Source organism: Halichoerus grypus, chromosome X (genome assembly GCF_964656455.1).
Source record: "Halichoerus grypus chromosome X, mHalGry1.hap1.1, whole genome shotgun sequence".
NCBI lineage: Eukaryota > Metazoa > Chordata > Mammalia > Carnivora > Phocidae > Halichoerus > Halichoerus grypus.
The window spans coordinates 46848913-46870026 of NC_135727.1; the positions used below are offsets into that span (position 1 = coordinate 46848913).

At 42.5% G+C, this 21114-nt stretch overlaps 1 protein-coding gene across 2 annotated transcripts; it reads right to left on the reverse strand.

The window, feature by feature from the left end:
- Window positions 1-14909: 14909 nt before the first annotated feature.
- HNRNPH2 (heterogeneous nuclear ribonucleoprotein H2) lies at window positions 14910-21076 on the reverse strand. Of its 2 annotated transcripts, none has more exons than XM_036067137.2 (2): window positions 20944-21076; window positions 14910-17145 (listed from the first exon to the last, which is right to left on the reverse strand). In XM_036067137.2, exon 2 carries the CDS (start codon window positions 17090-17092, stop codon window positions 15743-15745), a length of 1350 nt encoding a protein of 449 aa, XP_035923030.1. In that variant the 5' UTR covers window positions 17093-17145; window positions 20944-21076; the 3' UTR covers window positions 14910-15742. The 2 variants fall into 2 exon arrangements, with proteins under 2 accessions (XP_035923030.1, XP_035923031.1); XM_036067138.2 differs by having other exon boundaries at window positions 20956-21066.
- Between the last annotated feature and the right edge of the window lie 38 nt (window positions 21077-21114).

Below are 21114 nucleotides of genomic sequence, written 5' to 3' on the forward strand. Positions count from 1 at the left end.
ATAAAATTCTAGATGGAGTACTTTTTAGCTCAAACTAATTTTGAAATTTCCCAGAAGGTCCCTGGAAATTTTCAAAAGAATTTGTCTCTCACCTTGTAAAAGAAAGGTATTAAACCAATTAGATTTTTTGGTATGTTAAATTACATGGGAAGCATTGTCAAATAAGTGATGATAAACCTTTTTAGCTTATATGTGAATCGATATATATTACGAATATAGATGATCCAGAAATTGAAGTTCACAGAAATTTATCAATACCTTCTTTGTTCAGTTATTTATGTTAAAATGTATTTCACAGAAATAACTGAATTTCCTTATCAAAGGAACTCTCATCAGATCTGTAACCATGGCCATTTTAAGTCATTTATGATTCACAGTTATTCTTCTCTGAAAGCATTTGATTCTTTTTTTTTTTTTTTTTTAAGATTTTATTTATTTGACAGAGACAGTGAGAGCAGGAACACAGCAGGGGGAGTGGGAGAGGGAGAGGCAGGCCCCCCGCGGAGCGGGGAGCCCGATGCGGGGTTCGATCCCAGGACCCTGGGATCATGACCTGAGCCGAAGGCAGACGCTTAACGACTGAGCCACCCAGGCGCCCCTGAAAGCATTGGATTCTTCTCAGAAAACATTCTTCTCAGTCAGCTACGGCAAGATCGCTCGGTGATGGCATCACTTGAATAACCTTGGGACGATGCCACTGGACTGGGTAAGAATTTCTAGAACTATTGAAGAAGCTGATAGATTCATAAAATTGTTAACTCAAGAGTAAGCAGAACCAGAATTGAATTAATTACATGAGACTGAATGAACAGATGAGGATGATTATAATCTTCTGTGACTCTGTTTGAAACATTGCTGGTTCTTAGTTTTTCAGATCTAAGGAAACCTTTTTCTCTTTTCTCTTAAACTATCTATAACTTACAGCAATTTGGTAAAGTATACTTTTGTGAACAAGATGAAACAATTACTTTTTCTCTCTTCTTGATCCCTCCAGAATTTGGAAACTCTTAGTGAGTATTCTTATTTTTATGGCAATATATTTAGTTGCATAAGTTCAATAAGAATCTGTTGTCCTTTGAAACAGGACAAAATTGGAAACATTGGATATATATATATAATTTATATTAAAATTTATATAAATTATATATATGGCTGGAATGTCATATTTGAGAATATGCATATAATATGATCAGACAGCTTTAAGAAACTAAGGTTGACTTTATGGAGAAATTAAGCCCCTTGGAAAAGCCACCTGGAACCGTATGGAGCCAATAAAGCCCCTGAAAAAGCCACCTGGTAACTGTAAGTGTTCCCAGTCTTACAATGTGAATAAAGAAGGTCAATTCCTGGCAGGCCCAGGAACCTCAGAATATTTGGGGGACCTCAAAAAAAAGGAGGAATTCACCTGAATCCATAGATATTGCATGCAAAGTCTGATGGCTATTCTTTGGCTTGGCTTCTTTGCCTCGAGAAGCTCTTAAAAGTCCAATCTGAGATACTTTTGAAAAGTTCCAGCAAAGAGACCTTAAAAAGAGTTACATGGTCAATCGCTATTCTTGCACTTATATAAATAATCAGATCAAGTTTAATGAGACTAGACTTCTTTTGCAAATTCTTATTGTGATGATCTTTGATAGAAACTGGGGTGTTGAGAAAAAAATTATGTTTAATAGAAAACTATAGCCTACTCTTGTAGGTATTAAATTCTAGCCCTGTTCATTGTCTTTAAGGTTTGTTGTTGTTTGTTTGTTTTTTATCTACGTGTAAACTGGATTTGGTCCTGAATTCTTTCTAGTTTCATCCAATGTCTGGCTACAACTCTCCAAATTAACATTTCCAATTTTTCTCCCTCTGAGTGGAATCACTGAGAACCAAAACTGTCCTTTTCCCAAAGCCCTGCAAGCTGAAGCTGGATGACTTGGTAAGACCTCCATGGAAATCACCATCACAGATCAGGTATGAGCAACCTTGGTGCCTGTCACTGTGTGGGCTACTCAGAAAGTTCACTGAAACACAATGCCATGACCATGAACATTCAAACTGCAAACCAGGAAATCCACTGGATTACCACTGCTGTCCTTACTCCACCATTTAAAAATACTTTGAGCCCATCTAGAAATCTTTTCAACTAGCTGCCTTCTGGTCTCAGAAACTGGGTTTCAAATTATTGATCTTTGTTTTTCTTTTATTTTCATAGAAATTTTTCTCATTAAATGCTTGACTGCTAGCACCATCCAGCAAATACCTCCTACTACCAAGTCCCTATAGATGGGATTCAGCTGGTCCTTAATGAACAAAAGGCAATCAAACGAGAAATGAACTTATATTGTTTAAGGTAAAGAAAAATGTTTCTTCTTTCCTTGAACAAGAGGAGTAACTAACAAAGATTCTTTGCTTGACCAAACTGTAGTTAGGTTCCTGAACTTTCTAGGCCCATCTTTGCACTTACTTGTAAAATCCACTTTTAGCAAGAACCCTGCTAAGTTTCTCCAGAATCCTCTGCCCTTGGTATCTGATTAGGTTTCTCATTTTCTACCATCCCCCAGGTGATATCTAATCACGCTGAACTGTCTTTAGCAAAGAATCCTGTCAGATCAGTTTAGCCAAAATTCCCCTTAACCCTGATGTTTCCCCTTAATTTGTCATCCACTGACCTCCATCCTACCTACTCCTTGGCTCTAAATCCCCACTTGCTCATGCTATATGGTATGTGCTTAAACTGTGTACTGGGAAATCTAACACTGTCCACTCCCATTCTTTTTTTTTTTTTTTTTGACATTTTCATGCTATCTTCATTTTTTTATTATTATTATGTTCAATTAGCCAATATATAGTACATCATTAGTTTTTGAGGTAGTGGTCAACGATTCATTAGTTGTGTACAACACCCAGTGCACATCACAACACATGCCCTCCTTAATGCCCATCACCCTGTTACCCCATCCCCCAACCCCCCTCCCTTCTGTAACCCTCAGTTTGGTTCCTGGAGTCCAGAGTCTCTCATGGTTTGTCTCCCTCTCTGATTTCTTCCCATTCAGTTTTCCCTCCCTTCCCCTACGGTCCTCTGTGCTATTCCTTATGTTTCACATATGAGTGAAACCATATGATAACTGTCTTTCTCTGATGGACTTATTTCACTTAGCAGAATCCCCTCCAGTTCCATCCATGTCGATGCAAATGGTGGGTATTCATCCTTTCTGATGGCTGAGTAATATTCCATTGTATATATGGACCACATCTTCTTTATCCATTCGTCTGTTGAAGGTCATCTCGGCTCTTTCCACAGTTTGGCTATTGTGTCCACTCCCATTCTTTAATTCAGACTATCATTGCTTTCTGCCAAAGCAACCATGTTTCCTACCACATTGAGTCATTCGTATGTGCTCTTCCTTCTTCCTGGAATCCTGTTGTCTGTCCTCCACATTTGATGGACTAACTTCTGCTTTCTTTTCACATCTTTTCTTAGACATAATTTCCTTTGGGAAGCCTTCTTTACTCCAGTGATGTACTAGAGTTAGCTTGCTCTGATTTTCATGAGCCTGTTATGCATATCCCTTCCCAACTCTGTGTTCAGTGACATCAAATTGACAGCTTGAAATTGGCCATGATGAAAGCACTTACAACATGAAAATCAGCAAACACTACAAATCAAGACTTTTATTTTTTCAGAGAACGGATCGTCATTTACCAGCACACTACTGCCCTGCCTCCTCCCCACATGTCCCAAATTTGTGTTAGATGGCTGTGCTATGGGCTCTGATAATAGCCTAACACCCTTCACTATTTACTGTAGGTTATTTGTCTATCTCCCCCTCCAGTCTGAAATTTTCTTGAGTGTAGAGATACTATATCTCTAGAATCTTATCTATGTGGCTCACAGAAAGTACTAATTAGCATTACTACTCGTGGACAAGACTGGTCATCTGAATGAATGACTTTCAGAATGCATGCTTGTTAAACATTTGCAAACCCTGGGAGAACCATTAGCAGAGAAGACAGTTGCTGGCTGCCATCTGCAGTGATCACATATTTGCCTGAAACATGAACTCAGAGCAAGGGAAGTGAGTTGGATACTTTCTATCACCTGTGCCATCAAGTTGTGACTTGATGCAGGTATTTCATCTACACCACGGCTATAGGTCTGCCCTACAGAATAGACCATGCTATTCACGGTCCCGGGTTCCTTCCTTCTCCAACCTATCAAGCAACAGGAAAGACTGCTTCTCTGATTCACATTGCTCTTGGCTGCCATTGTTCACCAGCCACCTCTTAGAGTTAACATCAAGGGCTTGCAATAGCATATGGATCCGGTAATACTTGGCATAGCATATTTCCAAATCCACTCATATACAAGAGACAGAAATGGTATCATAAGCAGAGCTCTGGTGCACAGAACTACTCTAAAATAGCTGTGGCCAGAAGCTTAAGAGTTCTAACTCAGCTAGCCATCCTTGATCTGTGACTACAAATTCCTGGACAATTGGAAGCACCCCTGGGGATTCCAAGAATATTTATGGAGGACTACTCATTAGTGTTGCTACTCAAAGTGTGATCTGAGATCAAGCAACATCAGCATCACCTGAGAGTTTCTTAGAACTGGAGAATCTTAGGCTCTATTCTAGATCTAATGGATCAAAATTTGCATTTTAAACAGATCCCCCAGGTGATACATATACACATTTAAGTTTAAGAACCACTGGTCTAGGGGTGCCTGGGTGGCTTAGTCATTAAGCGGCTGCCTTCGGCTCAGGTAGTGATCCCAGGGTCCTGGGATCGAGCCCCGCATTGGGCTCCCTGCTCCGCGGGAAGCCTGCTTCTCCCCTTCCCACTCCCCCTGCTTGTGTTCCCTCTCTCGCTGTGTCTCTCTCTGTCAAATAAATAAATAAAATCTTAGAAAAAAAAAAGAACCACTGGTCTACAGAACATTGAATTTTCTGAAACCAAGCAGTTAGGCCCTTAGAGTCATGGGGTTTAGGGTGTTAATGCTACTGGCACTTCATAATAACAAATACTATTTATGTAACATGAAAAGATTTACATTCATTTGGTCATTAAATCAAAAAAACCAACTCTACAACTTAGCTGATTTAAATCAACCTGATCCTGAAGCTTGAAAACTCACCATCTGAAAGAAAGCACTCTAAACACTACAGGCTTGGGAGTTAAACAAAGCCTGGGTTTGAGTCCTATTTGTTCCACTTACTTGTTGAGTGATCCTGTAAGAACTCTTAACTTTTCTAAATATCCGTTTCTTAATCAGTTAACGGTGAAAATAATAGTATTTCATTTTCAGAGCGGTGGTAAAAATTAAAAGAGAAAACCTATATAAACTGTCTAGCATGTAGTAATTGCTCATTAAATATAAGTTTCCTCCCTCCCTGCTACCTCCTTTCTGAAAACAAATTAATTCAGAATAAAACAAACAATCCAGGGGAACCTGGGTGGCTCAGTCAGTTAAGCATCTGCCTTCAGCTCAGGTCGTGATCCCGGGGTCCTGGGATCGAGCCCTGCATCAGGCTCCCTGCTCAGTGGGGAGTCTGCTTCTCACGCTCCCTCTGACCCTCCCCCGCTCATGCTCACTCTCTCTCTCTCTCAAGTAAATAAATAAAATCTTAAAAAAAAAAAACAACCATGCCATGTGTAGTTTTGTAAATTTAAGAGCAAAAAGTGGTTTCAAAGAGGAGGTAAAACATTTGCAGTATATTCTGCAGAGAATAAAATTCTTTTTTCTAACCAACGAAAAGTAAACGGAAATAATTGAAAAATACTAAATTGGAAACAAATGGAAAAGCCAGCATCAGATGTAGCAAATTTTCCTATCCAACTCACATACCCTTCTATAAATTTGAAGACAGTGCTATAACAGCGGGTAAACAATTTGTCCTTGATATACTCTGCAATAAGAGCTTCTAGAGCAAAATGCAAGCATGTCATCATGATCCACAAACAATAAAGCCACTGTCAACTGGAAATAAACCTGTATTGAGCACCCATTGTGCGCCAGGCAAGGAACTCTGCATGGGGAAAGGTGGCTTACTTTAACTACCCTCTACTTGGTAGCTCCAGCCCAAGTATAGACCCCTCCTCCCCAGGTCTGCCTCTCCTCTTCTCCCTCCTCAACTCTTCCTCCACAAAACAGATAAGAATAAAGGCAGGGGATCTAAAAATAGAGCTAGAAGGAGAGAGAAAATTCCTGCAACTGCTGCTAATGGGACTTCATAATAACAAACATTATTTATGTAACTTGAGTATATACTAAAGATTTATATTCATTTTGTTTTTGAACCCAGAATAACTTCATTTCCTCCACTCTTCTTTCATCTCCAGAAACCTGCTTCTTTACCAAAGAAAAGGCTGGCTTTCTCCCTCTTTGAGACTTGATTTCTTTTCTAAAATGAGGATAATGGGGCACCTGGGTAGCTCAGTTAAGTGTCCAACTTTTGATTTCAGCTCAGGTCATGATCTCAGGGTTGTGAGATCGAGCCCCTCATTGGGCTCCGCGCTGGGCATGGAAGCCTGCTTAAGATTCTCTCTCTCTGGAATGCCTAGGTGGCTCAGTCGGTTAAGCATCTGCCTTCAGCTCAGGTCATGATCCCAGGGTCCTGGGACATAGTCCCGCCTCCGGCTCGCTGCTCAGCAGGGAGCCGCTTCTCCCTCTGCCTGCTGCTTCCCCTGCTTGTGCTCTCTCTCTCTCTTTCTCTCACACATAAATAAATAGAAAAAAGATCCTCTCTCTCCCTCTCTCTCTGCCCCTCTGCCCTCTACATTAATTAATTAATTAAATGAGAATAACAATGCTCTTTGTGGGGTTGATCTGATCATGTAATGACATCATGTCATTATGACATCATGTGTGAGGGCCAAGCCCTGTGAAAATTGAATGCCAGCATATTAAAGGGGTATGGAAAATGCAGGAACCTCTTCAAGGAACAGAAAATGGTGCAGTTTGCCAAGAGCACAGAGGGCTTGGGAGAGAAGACTAGAAATGTACTCTGAATCCATGGGGTGGGGATCATTGAATGCTGGCTCAGGACTCTATAAATAATGTCAGAAAATCCAGTCTGGCTAAAAAACTGGTGTCTGGGGCAAGAATGGGGATATTTCTGTATAAGAATGTCAAGAATAATGGTATTATTTCAAGTGATAATGACATACAAATGTTCTATTTTGTTTCCTTCCACTTATTCAAGATCTTATTTATTGTGGTTACTATACATCATGTCCTATTTTCCAGAATCCTAACTCCTAAATTTAATCTCAAATAAAGCTGTGTACATATGTAACACTTACATTTTACTCACAACTTTCTGACAGCAATGTCATTCCAAGACCTTAGGGGATGAGGGATGGAGGGAGGTGGCAGCCAGGGCAAGCAGTATGTCCTTCTGTTGATAGGCAGTAGGATGCCTCTGAGAGCGTCTAGATGATAAGATTCCATCCAGCTTCAGGAAAGCCAATCTGGGCAACTATGAACTATTAAAGAGAAATTATTCCAACATTTGTTAAAACAATAAGGAAGACTTCATTCAACACTATTGCAGTAGGGGGGAGAGATTGAACTCAACTCCAAATACAGCAAAGACAGCTAGAGATTTATAGCCAGTGAGTAGAGTGAAGGGGTCAGTGGATGGAAAATTATGAAGAGGAGACATCAAGGTGAGGGGGATTCTTGCTAAAGATAGGCCAAGGGCAGGAAGCCAAGGTCATAGCCTAGTTCAGAAGTGGGCTCAGAGGAGTTTGACCAAAGTTTGGTCAAGAAGAGTGTCTTTGCCGGGGCACAGTTGCTCAGAAGAGAATGACAGGGGTGAGGGGAAGTCTGGGAAGCCTTTATAGAGGTAGAATACTGGGAACATGGATGGGTTGCTTTCTCTAATGAGTCCTCCCTATGTGTGGACAGCTCCCTTGATGTGGGAAAGGAAAGAAGCAGATCATCTGGGAGAGTGTCCTCTCAATGACCTCTAGGTATCCAGTCAAGAGACATTGGTCAGTGAAGTAGTCTAATAATGGCTCCCAAAGATATGTCCACATCCCAATCCCCAGAACTTGTAAATGTTACCTTATGTGGCAAATGAGAATTTGCATATGTAATTAAATTAAGGATTTTGACATGGGGAGATTATCCTGTATTATCTGGATAAACCCTAAATGCCATTACAAATGAATTTATAAGAGGCAGGAAGGCAGAGGGATATTTGCACACAGAAGAAGAGGAGAAAGAAAACAAAACAAAACAAAGACCAAACAGAAGGGGGAAAAATACAGGTTATGTCCTGATGCTCTTCTACTTCCAGTTGAGATTACTCCCTGGGAAAAAGGCAGGACTATGAAGAGGGCAGAAAGAATCTTGAATTTATCAGCATGCTTATCCTAAAGAAACTAAGTTCTAACCCAGAAGTAACTGGGTTATCCTGAATTGGCAAATTTAGCTTTCAGTTCTCATTAAAAAGGTTTGGGATGGTGGGGTGGTAGTTGTGAGATATATTGAGTTTAGTTATAGAGAAATAAAGTTACATTTTTGCAAAAAAAGGAGGAGGAGGAGAAGGAGAAGGAAGAAGAAGAAGAAGAAGAAGAAGAAGAAGAAGAAGAAGAAGAAGAAGAAGAAGAAGAAGAAGAAAGAAGAAGAAGAAGAGAAGAAGAAGAAGAAGAAAGAAGAAGAGAAGAAGAAGAGGAGGAAGAAGAAGAAGAAGAAGAAGAAGAAGAAGAAGAAGAAGAAGAAGAAGAAGAAGAAGAAGAAGAAGAAGAAGAAGAAAGAGGAGGAGGGGGAGGAGGGGGAGGAGGAGAAGAAGACACAACGTGACCACAGAAACAGAAATGAGAGCAACCTGGCCACAAACCAAACAATGCTGACAGCCACCAGAAGCTGAGAAGAAGCAAAGAATAGATTCCTCCCTAGAGCCTCTGGATTGGGTATAGCTCTGCCAACATCTTGGTCTTGGCTCAGTGAAACTGATGTTGAATGTCTGACCTCCAGAATTATGTGAGAATGAATAAGCTTCTGTTCTAAGCCACCAAGTTGGTGACAACTTGTTACAGCAGCCTCAGGAAACTAATACAGTCAGGCAAAGAAACCTCATTGTTCACATCAGCATTGTCACCCTGCCTGATACACACCAGCCACTCAGTATGTGGTCATAAATGAATGGAGGTGACTCCTGGGCTCAGTCTCTGGGTGAGCACACACATCCTCATGCAGGAGATTGCAAGGAAGCAGGGTCTTGGTACCTCTGATCCATGACCACTGGAGGCCTTCTGCTTCACAAAGGGCAGCATATTCAGGAGTCCCCAACCTTTCTCCCATGTAAACCTTGAGCCAGGCTCCCTGCAGGAGTCCAAACACAACCCTGCCTCCCATCCTGAGCATTGAATTGGGGTTTCTCTGTGCTGAGGCCTTTTGGGAAATGGCTTTCAGGAATATGACAGAAGGAGAGCCTGGGTGCCTCAGTCGGTTAAGCATCTGCCTTCAGCTCAGGTCATGATCCTGGGGTCCTGGGATCGAGCCCCGTGGTGGGGTTCCCTGCTCAGTGGGGAGTCTGTTTCTCCCTCTCACTCTCCCTCTGTGCTCTCTCTCTATCTCTCAAGTAACTAAATAAAATCCTTAAAAAACGTTAAAAAAAGGAATATGACAGAAAATGCCCATAATGTAGAGATCTCTCTGGTCTCTCATTGTAGGGTGGGAGACATAGTAGGCCCACCTTGAAGAAAGCCCCTTTTTGCTGACAATCAGATTTGGGCTGGATGAAATAGAACCTGATCATAAACACACACTCACAATGTAAGGCATGATCAGCCTTTATTGATAATGGCACAGATACTAAAATCTTGGGAAGGTGGAGTGATCTCCAGAACATTCTTCCAGTGCTGCTCTCTGTGGATATGGTGGCTTAGAACCTCCGCAGAGGTTCTTTGCTGTGGTAAAATGAAAGCTGGACACTATGCTGTCTTGCAGCTGTGCACGGCCAGAGACAGGTGCAGCTGGACTGTGGTCACTGTCCTACTGGCCTCCAAGCCATCTCTTCCTCCATTCAGTAAGGGATCGTGGGTCTCAGTGGGCTCTGGAGGTGTCCCTGCCTTGCTCCTGCCCTGTGTTGATCCTCTTCTTTCTGTCTGCAAAGTCATGCCTGCCTTTCCTTCCTGGTCCCTTCCTTACCTCTCTAAACCCAGGTACAAGTCCAAAGGTTTACGGGATGTAGGAAACTGCATCCGAACTGGCACCTGGCAAGTCTGGGGGGTGCCAGTGCTCTCACAGACACGGCAGCAGCCTTGCAGATGGATCGACTGCAGGTGGATGAACGTCGGAATTGACTTCACAGGTGACAGCTACTGTTCCGGCTTGCTGCGTGTAGCAAATCACAAACTGTAACAATATCATACAGCAACATCATTACTACCTCCACGTCACAGGTGAGGAAACCAACTCAAATAGGGTTTCGTGTCCAAAGTCACAGAGCAAATAAAAGATTGAAGCAGGATGCTGACCTATACCTGTCTGATTGCTAAGCACTAGGTATTTCATTCTAAAATGGATTCTGGTCTAACGGATTGCAATAGCCATGGTTCTGCTCCCCAGGGCCTCCACTAGTACCCGAGTAACCCTACTTGCCCCAATATGGATTTCAGCTTAACTTGGCTCTCTTCTGTCCTTCATGTACCTTAGGTAAACCTGCCTTATGGTCAGGTTTGAACCAGACCCTGTGTATTCTTAGAACATATGCCTTCTCCCATCCCTGAGTTGCACAAACTTTAGGCAGGCCCCCTGCAGTCAGGACCAAGCAGGGTGGTTGGGATGTGCCCAGGGGTGACAAAATTACACGGGGCGGGGGGGGGGGGGCATGGCCCAGGGCAGGCCGACAGTCTGATACCCAGGGAGTCATTCAGTTGCTGAATTTACCAACTTTTCAGCACGGCAGAAGTCAGAAACCTGCTTTGCAGCATGGATCTATCTCATCTGCAGGGGCTGACTCCTATGTCCATACTCAGGAACCTACTGGAACTGGGCAGATTTGAAAGATTGCAGAAAAGACTTGCACAAGTCCACTTGTGTGTGAGCTGAGGAGACTCCTTGGAAGGTACTCATGATTTGTATATAGTTGTTGGGGGGGGGACCTAGGAGGTTGTTTGTGGCTGTTGGTGATGAAATGGACCCAGTGAAAGTCTACTCGCAATAGAGGCTCAGGAGCCTCCAGGAAAGGATTCAACTATGTCTGCTCCTTGAGACAAGGCACAGCCGAAGAGCCGGTGGGGAGGCCCTGCCACAAGACTATTCCAGGTCATAGTGGGGGTAGGGAGGTCTGAGCAAAAGGAAATTCATCCTGAGGGAGAATGGAGCCAGATGCAATGATGTCAGCCCAGAAACAAAGTCCTGTCATTAGGGAGGTAGGGCCAATGACAGCCCGGGGACTAGGATTCCTGGTAGTACCTGTTTCAACACCTCATAGTCCAGGATAGGTAAATGGTTCAAAAATAATTACTGACTAAATCACAGTGATTCTCAGATGTTGTCTCTCAGGACCCATCTCTTTTTTCAGAAGGCTAACATTCTCTTTTCAGCAGCTGGTGACTGACAGCTGGTGGGAAGTGTGTTCTGGGCATCTGCCGTGCAGATCACTGCCAGCGGGGGCGGGGGGAGGCCTCCCACAGACAGGCGCCAAGCACAAGCTAACCCTCTGCATGGGGCCGTGGACCCAGCTAACCTGGTGACCCCACCGACATGACTGCTCTGCATTCACAAGACTGAATTTTGGTCACTGTGAGAGCAGGTTGTGAAATGGCCCTTGTGACACTCCCAGCTAAGCGTCAGGGGCAGTGAGCAGAATTTGATTTCATCCGCACGGCAATCTGTTCTTGCAACAGCCCTCGAGGCCCATCATGGAGAAATCTTCCTTTTTGCTGACAACTTGGGAATTCTCCCCGAGGAGAAAGAACCTTGATTTGTAAGTGAATTTGCAATGCGTTTTCATACCAGTTTGGGAGGGGAGGACACAGAAGCGGGGCCATGCTTACAGATAAGATTGTCTCTGGTTTAGGGACCTCCTTTAGGGTTGGATGAATGAATGCAGAAAGAAACGAATGAGTGAATAACAGGATGCCTACACTAGCCAATGGTTCTGTGCATCAGCATCACCTGCGGGGCGTGTTAAAATGCAGATATGGGGCCTTGCCCCCAGAGCTTCTGATTCAGTCAGCCTAGGAGGGACCTGAGACTTTGCATTTCTAACAAGCTCCAGGTCAGGCTGCCGGTCCAGGAAGCACACTCTGAAAACCACGGGCATCAGCCCTCAGGCCATGATTAGGCCATGATTGTTGTGGCTGCAAACTTTCAGCCTGGGCCTGCCAGGTAGCTCGCAGGTGCAGTCTAGAATGAATCCCCTGGCTTGCTGGTTGGGGAGCTATGGGTGGGTTTCCCACTTTACCTCCCAGCAAACTCTCCTGGGTAGTGTTCGGGTGTTAGATTTGAAAGAGTTAGAGGTGTGTGTGTGTGTGTGCATCTGTGCTGCTCTCCTGACAGGTACTTCTGTCCCTTTCCACACCTCTAGTGCTGACTGCTGACCTCCAAGGTCTCTCTCTTTTGACCGCTTCCCTAAATACGTGGGAGTTTTCTTATCCAGCAAGAGGCTGCAAACACCTTTGAGCACAGGGCTCAGCCAATCCTTTCCTGGCATTTGGTGACATCTAGTGGCTAAGTGGAGAATCTGTGCTCATACTTAGAGAATGTTCTGGAAAATTAACTGAGCCGCGGTGAAAGGAAAAACACCTACTTGTGAACTCCCTGAGAAAGGCTTCCTGAAGGAGCTTGGGAGGGCAAGGTAATGACTGGCTCGGTATGGCATGAGCCAAAATGGATTTCTTGCTCCCCTGGCAGCTGTGACAGAAATTAGAAGTCATTAAAGAATCTCAAATCACCTCTCACTGTACCCTCAGTGTGAATGATTTACTAGAAATGATACTCCATAAAAAGTATCCTTGAATAAAATTGAATCAGGTAATACCAATTTGGTATTTGCTTCCCCTCTCAGAGCATTTCTCTGAGCCCCAAGCTATAAGCAGAGCCAAAGATAACAATCCATTTCCCAGCTGGTCAGGAGAGCCACAAAACCGACTTGAAGTTCAGGTGCAGCTGGTGGTGACCCGAGGGCATCCAGGCCTGAAGGTCATTGAGAGGTGTAATTGTTAACCGCAACTACATATGCAGAAATGTAAGAGAACCCCTGGCATCACAGGTGTTTGAAGTCCTTGTGGGAGGTGCAAGATATTGTAAACAATCATATGCAATCTGTACTTTAACAGAAAGTTTAAATTGTTACAGGAATGTAGGGGAGGCGATCAGGAATCACGGAGCAAGCTGCTTCTTAAAGCTGCCGTTCTGGGCCTTTAGCCATTAGAGAGGGATGGGTCACAAAATGGGGTCATTGAGACCAAGAGCCTCAGCAGATTTTTTTTAAAAAGATTTCATTTATTTATTTGACAGAGAGAGACACAGCGAGAGAGGGAACACAAGCAGGGGGAGTGGGAGAGGGAGAAGCAGACTCCCAACTGAGCAGGGAGCCCGATGCGGGGCTCGATCCCAGGACCACGGGATCATGACCTGAGCTGAAGGCAGACGCTTAACCACTGAGCCACCCAGGCACCCTGCAGCAGCACATTCTTAAACACAAACCCAGAATTACCGAATTTCAGAAACTCTAGGAGTGAGGCCCAGTAATCAATGTTTTTATGAGCCCTGCAGATAATACTGGGGCACGCTAAAGTTTGAGAACCAATGGTGAAGAACAAGCTTTAACCACCCTGAAAAACCTTAAAGCGTGTTGAGACTCTATTAATAAATGCACAGAGGAGACTGAATTATTTGTATAATAACATAGGCTTCCTTCTTTTTAAAAACATATAAAGGTCCCTTAGATCTTCCATTTATGATTAAATCAAAGGAAGGGGATTTATTTGCTTTTACTTCTGGGCTTTTGGAGAATGCTGTCTTGATAAAAGTCTAGTCTCCTGAGTAGCTCAATAGTCCTGTGGACATGGAGATGAGTTTAGAAACAGAAAAATACTCCACTTCAGTATCAGTTAAACAGAAATTAAAGTAACAATAGGATACCATTTTTCAACTAACAAATTAGCCACGATCAAGAATAATATGCATCACTGAGGAGGCTGGCGGGGGCGGGGGGGCATATACTCCTGGTGCAAACACAAAGTACCATAATCTTTCTGATAATGCAAATCAAAAGCCGTAAAAATGTGTGTACCTTTGACTCAGCAATTCCACTCCTAGGCATATAGTTTAGAAATAATTGATATATGCAAAAATGTATGTATAAAGATACTTTTTGTGCTTATAAAAATTTTTTTAAATGTGCTTATGAAAATTAAAAAAAAAACAATTTAAATTTCAAGGGCAGAGGACTTGTATCAAAGAAATGGTTCTGTATGCCTGGGTGGCTCAGTCTGTTAAGCATCTGCCTTCGGCTTGGTCATGATCCCAGGTCCTGGGATTGAGTCCTACGTCAGTGTCCCTGCTCAGCTGGGAGTCTGCTTCTTCCTCTGCCTGCCGCTCCCCCCACTTGTGCGCTCACGCAAGCGCTCTCTCTCGCAAATAAATAAATAAAATCTTTTAAAAAAATGGTTCATATGAATGGGAGGAAATCAGAGAGGGAGACAAACCATGAGAGATTCTGGACTCCGGGAAACAAACTGAGGGTTACAGAAGGGAGGGGGGTGGGAGGACGTGGTATCTGGGTGATGGGTATTAAGGAGGGCACATGCTGTGATGAGCACTGGGTGTTATAGGCAACTAATGAATCATTGAACACTATATCAAAAACTAAGGTACTGTATGTTGGCTAATTGAACATAACAACAAAAAAAGAAATGGTTCATATGACAGAACATTAAAATAATCACGCTGTACAAGATTATTTTTCCAGTTTTTAAAAGGAAGATTTATTTAACAAGTTTCACTTAGTACAATACATCTAATGGAAATCACAATACAAGGAAAGATTTAAATCAAAGCCTCAGAATCTCATACAAACGACATGACCAAACTCCTAAGGTATTGATATTACATCTCAAAATTGTCCCAGATCTTAAAAAAAAAAAAAAAAAAGTAAAAGTGTACACTCACGTGCCTTACAGGATATTAAACCAAAAAGCTAGAATTAACAAACATGCCAAATGTTTTCACTTTGAATCGTAGACACAGCTCCTATATTTGAGTTTTACAGAAAAGCATGTTTCTCAACATGCATCCAAAGTTTTCAATGTATCGTGGTATAAGAGCAACATTTAACATAAGTGAAACTGCTTTAACCTAAATACGCTTACTGCTTAGGTACACTCCTACAACGTAACTAACTTGAGGAAAGCTTAAAATTGTTTTAACAGTTATGGTCAATACTGAATGTTGTTATTATACCCTAGATGAATGTTTCAGTGTTTGAAATTACTGAGCTTGAAGTTGTAAAACCTTGACTTCCACTTTACAGTAAGCATGAATCACAAGCCTGTAATGCAAAACTGTTAAACTTAATTTTTGTTTTCTTAAAAAAAAAGGAAAGAAAGAAAGAAAAGAAAGAAAGAAAGAAAAAGAAAAAGAAAGAAAGAGAAAGCTGACCAAGAGTGATCAGAATCAATGATATTTCCCATTTACCAATCATACTGGATATACTAAACATCACTCTCATTCTACAATCCCCATTAAATGCAGGGCTTTTATTTCTGTAATAGGTGTTTAGTGTTCCTTCACCTAAGCGAGGTTTGACTGATAGTCACTGGAGTTTTCCTGCAGAACTTGGTCGTATCCACTCATACTGCTCTGACCACCGTAACCACCTCCGTAGCCACCACTCAGCTGCTGACTAGCAGGACCCCCATAACTAGACTGGTTGGATAAGCCCATCCCTCCCATCATTTGACTGCCATAAGCACCGCCACTTGCCCCTGCTGTAGAATTCAAAAAGAGTTCTACATAGCTGTGATCATATGCACCCCCACTTGTTCCTGCAGTAGAATTCAAGAAGAGCTCCACATATCTGTGTTGCATATTAGCTTTGTCTTTTGCCATTGCTGCCACGGCATCTTCATGGGTAGCAAATTCAACATCTGCCTCACCAGTAACTCGGCCATCAGGTCCGATTTCAATGTGCACTCTCATGGGGTTAAGAGGTGAGAAAAAATTGTAAATATCATTCTCAGTGGCTCTGTAAGGTAATCCCCTCATGTGTACACAGTGCCCTGTGGTGCTCTGGAAACTGGACCCACCATCTCCATATCTATGATCAGACATTCCCGAAAAACAGTAATTGAGGTCTCTTCCGAATCTATCCGACCCAAAGCCATACCCATCATTATAGCCACCATAGTCGTCATAGCCTCCGTACCCTCCACCGTAGGCACCACGCCTCATCCTTTCAAACCCTGCCCCTCTGCCAATGCTATTATACCCTCTGCCAGCCCCCGGCCTATCATAGGGACCTGGCCGCTGCATGGCCATGAGCTTTCGAGGGGGGTCGTAGTGGGTTCGGACTTCAGCTCGGCTACTCTTGAAGATCTCAATGTACCTGTGCCCTATTCTTTCCTTGTGTTTCTTTAAGGCCTTCTCAGCTATCTCCTGGGAAGCAAACTGCACAAACGCCTCCCCTGTGCTCCGCCCCTGAAAGTCCACCGGCAGCGTCATCCCATTTGGCACAATTTCCAACCCAGAAAAGAACTGAACAATCTCTTCCTTGCTACAGCCAAATGGGAGTCCTCGAAGCCGGACGAAGCCATCATTGGCGGTGTCGGGACTATTCGGACCTGTATGCTTCAACACCCAGTCCATTTCAACACTGTTGGACTTGAAAACTTCAACGTATCTGTGTCCCATGGTTTCTCTGTCCTTCTTCAAAGCCAATTTCACTTCATCTTCGGATTCAAGTTCAACAAATGCTTCACCACTTGGTCTGCCTTCTCTGGTGTAGATGAAACGGATACCTGATGTGCCATTTTGGATTTTACAATCGGAAAAGAAGCGCATCACTTCATCAGCTGAGCAGGACCAGGGTAGGCCCCTGACCTTCACCACGAACCCCTCCCTGCCTTCTGTGCTCAGCATCATGGTGACTGTTGGGCTCTTGGTGGCAAGCTTGGCTCGATGCAATCTCGGTGTAGCTGAAAAAAATTAGAAGACTACTGTCATGGAAAAAAGTTCATGATACAGTAAGAGGAAAAAAAGCAAACTAGTAATATAAAACTCACATGGATAGCTTTTTTCTAAAACATCCATATAAATAAAAAGACTACACCAAATTTTTAATCCGTTCACCCAACGAATATCTTACTCAATACCTATTACGTGTGGGATACCATTAACAGTGGTTATTTCTGGGCAGTAGGATTATGGGAACTTCTTGATTAAAGGAATATTTTCTTTGGACATTTCTGTATGTTCTAAGTTTTCTACACTGAACATGTATTAACATTACAGAACATAAAAGGCATAAAAAATTAACAGCAACAAAATCACTGGAAGATGTGAATATAAGATGGCTATCCCTGATTACATAAAAATGAAAAACTTCATTACATCAAAGGTAAGATTAAACAGAATTAAAAGACAAACAGTACACTTGATAAGATACTTACACCAATACATTAATATCCTTATTATATAAAGAACTCATGCCAATTAATAAAATCAGGGAAATATTAAGGCCTAAGAGATAAATGGAAAAAATTCACACATTCCTTTTATATTTTTCAGTTGCCAAGTGCAGGACTTGGCTTTGGGATACAAGGATCAATAAGCCCAGAAAGGGTTTATGGTCCTACAGGGGCATTATACATCTTTACTAATTAAGACAAAAGGGCAAATAAACAATATCCCTGCTATGACAAAATTCTGGCCAGGGTGAAAAGGTGGTATAAAACAGGTACTAGTTGGTCAATTCTAACAGTTGGCACAGAATTGTTAAATAAAACAGACTCACCAGTTCAAGGATCCACAAGTAAATTTTAAAAATTACGGATGGAGCATAAAATAGGACGAGGCTCGGCGAGAGATAAGGCTGGCAAGGTAGACATAAGATCCCAAAGACCTTACTAGATAGACAAACACTAAGGGCCTTCTAAGGGTCTGGGGTAGGGGAGTGAGGGTAGGGGAGTGGGTGAAGGAGTGAGGAGAGGGAAGTGGGCAGGGGAGTGAGGGGAGGGAAGTGATGTAATCAGAGCCCTTTCAAATAATAGATCACCCTGGCAACAGTGTGGAACTCAAACAGAGGGGGTTGGTATGACACCAGCAAGATCAGCTAGAAACCCAGTCACTATGAGGCAGGCATAAGGGATTCACCTAAGGCAACAGCAGTTTTTTTGTTTGTTTTTTTAAAGATCTTATTTGAGAGACAGAGAGAGCACGCGCGCGAGCACAAGCAAGGGGAGCGGCAGGCAGAGGGAGGAGAAGCAGGCTTCCCGCTGAGCGAGGACCCTGGAACCATGACCCGAAGGCAGAGGCTTAACCAACTGAGCCACCCAGGCGCCCCAAGGCAACAGTAGTTTTTAAAAAAACAAAGGAGAGCGCCTGGGTGGCTCAGTGGGTTAAGTGGCTGCCTTTGGCTTAGGTCAGGATCTCAGGGTCCTGGGATGGAACCTCGCTCTCTGCTTGGTGGGGAGTCTCCTTCTCCCTCTCCCTCTGTCCCTCCCCCTGCTTGTGCGCGCGCTCTCTCTCTCAAATAAACAAAATCTTAAAAAATATAAAATAAAAAATAAAAAAGAAAGGAAAGATGTGATCTACGCATTCAAAGCGGTGGATTCTGCGGGACTTGATAACAGATTAAATACTGGGGGAAAACAGATGTGAGGGAGGATACAGGAGAGTTGTCTGGGAAATGTTAAAACCTCATCAATCATCAGAAATCCAAGTTAAAGCCAGAGTTAATCAACATTTTTCACCCACCAAGACAGTGAAAATTAAACAGGGAGGATAAGCCAATGCTAATATTCAGGGTTCTTGAACACTCCTAGAGGAGTGAAAGTAGATACAATATTTCTGGAAAGCAATTTGGAAACATGTATCACAGTTTTTGATACAGTAAATCCATTTCAGATTATGTGCCCTAAGGAGATGACCTGAAATTCAAAGATTTATGGAGCTATATATTCTTCAAAAGGTATTTTATTAAGAAAGAATATTACACACTTTTAAAATTATACAAATATTTAATAACATGAGGAACTACATATGCTATAATCTTATGAACCAAGATCACGGCTGCTTTATAATCTCAACTGTGTAAAAAAAAAAACATATGTTCACATATCCTTTGACCCTACTATAATTCCTTCCAGGAACCTGGTCAACAGAAATACTCACAAATGTTCACTGTTATTGCACTGTTAGTAATGGCTGAAAATTAGAAACCTAACTATTCATCAATAGGGGAATGGCTGAATGAATTACAATATACTTTATCCTTAAAATGGAATCCTATGCAGCTGTTAAGAAAAAAGATCTGCCCTGACCTAGGAAGATTTCCAAAATGTATTAAATAAAATATGCATAGTATGATCCTACTTATTTTAAAATATAAGCATGCAGGTATATATGTATGTAAATGTATAGACGACGATCTGAAAGCACATAATACAAATTTGTGTTCTGAGAAAACAGGAACTGGAAGGTAGGGTGAGATAGATTTTCACTCTTTACCCAATATACTTCTTTATAGTTTTAATTTTTAAAAATCAGTCATTGGAACAAAATGTTAGAAAAATATATATACATGGGGAGTGCGGCAAATGTTAATAGTGATTGCTCTAAGTGGCAGGTTTCTGGCTTTTTCAATGTTATTTTTTCAATTTCTTGTGCATTCTTAATTTTCTGTGCAGATTAATTTTATTTCAGCAAAAAATAAATTTAAATGTTTGCTTTTATAAAGTTTTCTAATTCTGTATATGTGCATGGCTTGTCTGACATGGTCTGGAAACACTGGGCCTCTTGGAAAGAAAGTACAAAGTTTAATAACTGCCATAAAACTACACTGAGGATTCAACATTTATTAATTGCCTATTATATGCCTGGCACATTGCATCTGCAAATAACAGTCTCCCTATAAACCATCTTCAGGTTTGAGTGACAGATTTACCGACTGGTTTTTTGCATGCCTTATCTCTTGGATGACCAATCCCATTTCATGTCACTGCAGCACTTTAGAAATTAACATCCCCTCTGTAGTGGCAGGGAGATTCTGCTTCATTACTCTATCTCCCGGGAAGGCCACCAAGACTAAGTTGCTGAAGTAGGAACGAGGATTCCATTTGTGGGTTAAGAAATTGTGTATTTATATGTGTGTTATACACATACTTTTTATACACCAAAATGCTGAGTAGCTACCTCCCGGTGATGAATTACGTGTATTTTTTTAAATTTATAGTATACTGTTATTTTTTGAATGTTCAAAACTGAACATGTAGACTGTTATTATAAGTACAAAAATAAACGTTATTTAAATATCCAATTCAGTAAAAACATTTATTGAGCGCCTCTGTCAGGCACGCAGCATTTGCCTAGAAGTGACTCTACAGATAAAATTCACTTGGTGCCTCCCCCTACAGACAGACAATCAGTGGGGACTAAGTGCCTGAATGGAACAGCACTCCGGCCACTGGGCTCAATATTTGTTTTTCCTAATCCAGGGACGTGGTTTTCAAGCATTTTCACCTTAGAGTTTCTCTTAAGGGTCCCCTGAGACCCGCCCAGACAGACAGATATACAAAAACACACACACAGTCACGAACGTCCACCATTTCCCCACCAGGCGCAGCAAAGGCGGCTTCCCGGCACTGAGATGGGGGGGGGAGGGGGAGCGGGGGAGGGGAAAGCGGGGAACGAAAAAGGCGGAGGCGGCCCGCGGATCCTGCTTTGGTCTTCATCATCACCACCCTCGGGTCCCCAGTTCCCACCCACACACCAACCTCTAACGATACCGGATAATTTTCCTCCTTCTTCCCTCAAACGGCTATAGCGAGACGGTAGACGACGACCAGAACTACTTCTGCTCACGTAAGCGACTGATCACGTGATCGCCTACGTCATGTGAGATCTCGGTCACGTGAGCAGCTCCCGGCTTAGACTCGGGATCGCTA

Coding starts and splice junctions, on each gene's coding strand:
- HNRNPH2 (XM_036067137.2), bottom strand. CDS start 17,092: ATGATGCTGAGCACAGAAGGCAGGGAGGGGTTCGTGGTGAAGGTCAGG.